Genomic DNA, 4,120 nt, shown 5'->3' on the forward strand with positions numbered 1-4,120 from the left:
GGGCATGCGCCACCATGCCCAGCTAATTTTTTTTTTTTTTTTTTTTGAGACGAAGTGTTGCTCTGTCGCCCAGGCTAGAGCGCAGTGGGGCGATCTCGGCTCACTGCAACCTCCGCCTCCCAGGTTCAAGCGATTCTCCTGCCTCAGCCTCCCGAGTAGCTGGAATTACAGGTACCCGCCACTGCACCCGGCTAATTTTTGTATTTTTAGTAGAGACAGGGTTTCAACATCTTGGCCAGGCTGGTCTTGAACTCCTGACCTCATGATCCACCCGCCTCGGCCTCTCAAAGTGCTGGGATTACAAGCGTGAGCCACCACGGCCAGCCAATTTTTGTATTTTTAGTAGAGACAAGGTTTCTCCACGTTGGTCAGGCTGGTCTCAAATTCTTGACCTTGTGATCGACCCACCTTGGCTTCCCAAAGTGCTGGAATTACAGGTGTGAGCCACCGTGCTCGGCCCTAATTTTTGTATTTTTTTGTAGAGTCAGGGTTTCGCCATGTTGACCGGGCTGGTCTTGAACTCCTGGCCTCAGGTGATCCGCCCGCCTCAGCCTCCCAAAGTGCTGGGACTACAGTCGTGAACCACCGTGCCTGGCCGTATTCTGAGTTTAAAATTGAGAGCTGGGCGCTGTGGCGTACGCCTGTAATCCCAGCACTTTGGGAAGCTGAGGAAGGCTGATCACCGGAGGTCAGGAGTTCGAGACCAGCCTGGCCAACATGGTGAAATCCCGTCTCTACTAAAAATACAAAAATTAGCCAGGTGTGGTGGTGGGCTCCTGTAGTCCCAGCTACTGGGGAGGCTGAGGTAGGAAAATTGCATGAATCCAGGAGGCAGAGGTTGTAGTGAGCTAATATCTTGCCACTGCATTCCACCTTGGGGGACAGAGCAAGACTCCGTCTCAAAAAAAAAAAAAAAAAAAAAGCCGGGCGTGGTGGCTCACACCTGTAGTCTCAGCACTTTGGGAGGCCGAGGTGGGTGGATCACCTGAGGTCAGGAGTTCAAGACCAGCCTGACCAACATGGAGAAACCCCACCTCTACTAAAAATACAAAATTAGCTGGGCATAGTGGCGCATGCCTGTAATCCTAGCTACTCAGGAGGCTGAGGCAGGAGAATGTCTTGAACCTGGGAGGCGGAGGTTGCAGTGAGCCGAGATTGTGCCACTGCTCTCCAGCCTGGGCGACGAGCAAAACTCTGTCTCAAAAAGAAAAAAAAAAAGAAAAGAAAAACAAATTGGGACACTGGGGTGTTAAGTCATATATCCAAGGTTGTATGGGTAGTAAGTGGTAGAGCTGTTATTGATTTACGTCCTCTGGGGCTTTTCATTTTAAATACCTCAGAATAAAATGAAAATATTGCCTAACCTGTGGCACCCACACCACCATCATGACATCTAGGCACACACCAGGACAGTGTGTGAGTGATGGGGGTGCAGCTCCTGTGCAGTTTTCTTTTCCAGCCCTTCCCTGCTCTTTACATGCTCCAAGTTTACGCAGTGATTGTGATTGGGGAAGAAGAGGAGGAAGCTGTTAAGCAGGAAAACAGGGCTGTGAGCTGAAGAAAAATAGTAGGCCCAGGCTGTGCTCTTCAAAAGCTCCCACTCACAGGGGAGATGGCTGCAGGAATCAAGTGAAAATTGTGATTAAAAGAATGTGGAGGTTTCTAACAGTTTTGTGTGAGAAATATTGGGCTAGGAGTGCTTATTCTTGGTGGGATAGAAGATGGTCCTTGTTAATTAGGAAAAGAGAAGGGGTAATACAAAGTCAGAAAATCTGCAAGTCTTTTGTATTTAACATGAAATGCAGTTTGGCAAATTAAAGTCCCAGAGCAGTTCTTTATCTGGAATTGATCCCCAGGGAGGTTCATGACTCAAAAGTTTTTTTTTTTTAAATTTATATTGGTTGGTTGATTGATTGATTGGCCCTGCGCGGTGGCTCACATCTGTAATCCCAGCACTTTGGGAGGCTGAGGCAGATGGATTGCTTGAGGTCAGGAATTTGAGACCAGCCTGGCCCACATGATGAAATCCTGTCTTCACTAAAAATACAAAAATTAGCCAGGTGTGGTGGTGTGTGCCTGTCGTCCCAACTACTCAGGAGGCTGAGGCAAGACAATCGCTTGAACTGGGAGGCTAAGGTTGCAGTGAGCTGAGATTGTGCCAGTGCACTCCAGCCTGGGCGACAAAGCAAGACTCTGTCTCAAAAAAAAATAGAAAAAAAAAAAATATATGTTGATTGATTGAGACAGAGCCTTGCTGTGTTGCCCCAGCTAATCTCGAACTCCTGGGCTCAAGTGATCCATTGTGGGATTACAGGTGTGAGCCACCATTCCTGGCCAGACTTAAAGGTTAAACAGATTCATGCGACACTTCATTTTTTTTCCCGTCCACCCTTTCCATCGGGGGGTAAAGATTTTCTAATGGGTGAACACTGCATTCCCTCATTTCTAAGATACAATGAATTATTAGGTACATCTTCAAATTAGTAAGTTTTTCTGGGTAAAAGAAAAGGAATACCATATTATATATAACACTTTGTTCTTTTTTTGTGCATGTATTTGGTTGTATATATGTGCACCTTGATTATTAAATGCATCCTGATTTTAGAATAGGAACGCACAAAAAATTGTCTATTTTGGAAGTGAGAAAACAGTACAGCATCCCATTTCTACTGACAATAGAACTGTGAAGGAGAGGCAGGGATAAAAAGAGAGATAGATGGTAAACAGCATAATGGTAGGCTGAGAGAGACTGGTTATTTCAGCCTTTGCCATGCCACAGGACTGGGCACCTATTTTTGTCATCTGATTATCATCTGGCTGGGCTGCCCTTCACCACTCCCTGTCCATCCAACAGATGTCAAAGCAGTTGGACATGTTCAAGACCAACCTGGAGGAATTTGCCAGCAAGCACAAGCAGGAGATCCGGAAGAATCCTGAGTTCCGTGTGCAGTTCCAGGACATGTGTGCAACCATTGGCGTGGATCCGCTGGCCTGTAAGAAGTTGTCTGTAGGGGTCCAATGTTCTTATAGAGAACCTTAGGGACAGAAGCTCACATAGTTGTTGTTACCACTGTTGGGGCATCCGCTAGAAAGGCCTACAAGAAGACCCAGAGGGTGTCGTCTTTAGGGAGTACCTAGCAGGATGGCTAGTTACTGTCTGATATGGAAGATAGACCAACTATAGGCTGAGTAGCCAGTGTCCATGATCATTCCTTGAATGATCTACAGTAGAATTTTTTTTTTTTTTTTGAGACGGAGTCCCGCTCTCTCACCCAGGCTGGAGTGCAGTGGTGCGATCTCGGCTGACTGCAAGCTGTGCTGCCTCCCGGGTTCACGCCATTCTCCTGCCTCAGCTTCCCTAGAAGCTGGGATTACAGGCGCCCGCCACCACGCCTGGCTAATTTTTTTGTATTTTTAGTAGAGACGGGGTTTCACTGTGTTCGCCAGGATGGTCTTGATCCCCTGACCTCGTGATCCGCCCGTCTCGGCCTCCCAAAGTGCTGGGATTACAGGCGTGAGCCACCGCGCCTGGCTACAGTAGAATTTTTTATGGCATTTTCCCTCTTTATTAAAAAATACTTAATTTTGGCCAGGTGCAGTGGCTCATGCCTGTAATCCCAGCACTTTGTGAGGCCAAGGCAGGCAGAACACTTGAATCCAGGAGTTTAAGATCAGCCTGGGCAACATGGCGAGACCCCATCTCTACAAAAACTATAAAAATTTGCTATGTGTGGTGGCATGTGTCTATAGTCCAGCTACTTGGGAGGCTGAGGTAGGAGGATTGCTTGAGCCTGGGAAGTTGAGGCTGCAGCAAGACCTTGTTTAAAAAAAAAAAAGTTGGCCGGGCGTGGTGGCTCAAGCCTGTAATCCCAGCACTTTGAGAGGCCGAGACGGGCGGATCACGAGGTCAGGAGATCAAGACCATCCTGGCTAACACGGTGAAACCCCGTCTCTACTAAAAATACAAAAACTAGCTGGGCGAGGTGGCGGGCGCCTGTAGTCTCAGCTACTCGGGAGGCTGAGGCAGAAGAATGGCGTAAACCCGGGAGGCGGAGCTTGCAGTGAGCTGAGATCCGGCCACTGCACTCCAGCCTGGGCGACAGAGCGAGACTCCGCCTCA

At 48.1% G+C, this 4,120-nt stretch overlaps 1 protein-coding gene across 3 annotated transcripts in view; it reads left to right on the forward strand.

Moving 5' to 3' along the window:
- Positions 1-4,120, forward strand: part of SNF8 (SNF8 subunit of ESCRT-II) — a 17,717-nt gene that overhangs the window by 1,495 nt on the left and 12,102 nt on the right. For all 3 annotated transcript variants that reach the window (XM_023204386.2, XM_023204384.2, XM_023204385.2), the window contains exon 3: positions 2,855-2,993. In XM_023204386.2, coding sequence (XP_023060154.1) covers positions 2,855-2,993 — 139 coding nt within the window. The remainder of the gene's footprint in view (positions 1-2,854; positions 2,994-4,120) is intronic.

This window comes from Piliocolobus tephrosceles, chromosome 16, assembly GCF_002776525.5.
Source record: "Piliocolobus tephrosceles isolate RC106 chromosome 16, ASM277652v3, whole genome shotgun sequence".
In the NCBI taxonomy this organism is placed as follows: domain Eukaryota; kingdom Metazoa; phylum Chordata; class Mammalia; order Primates; family Cercopithecidae; genus Piliocolobus; species Piliocolobus tephrosceles.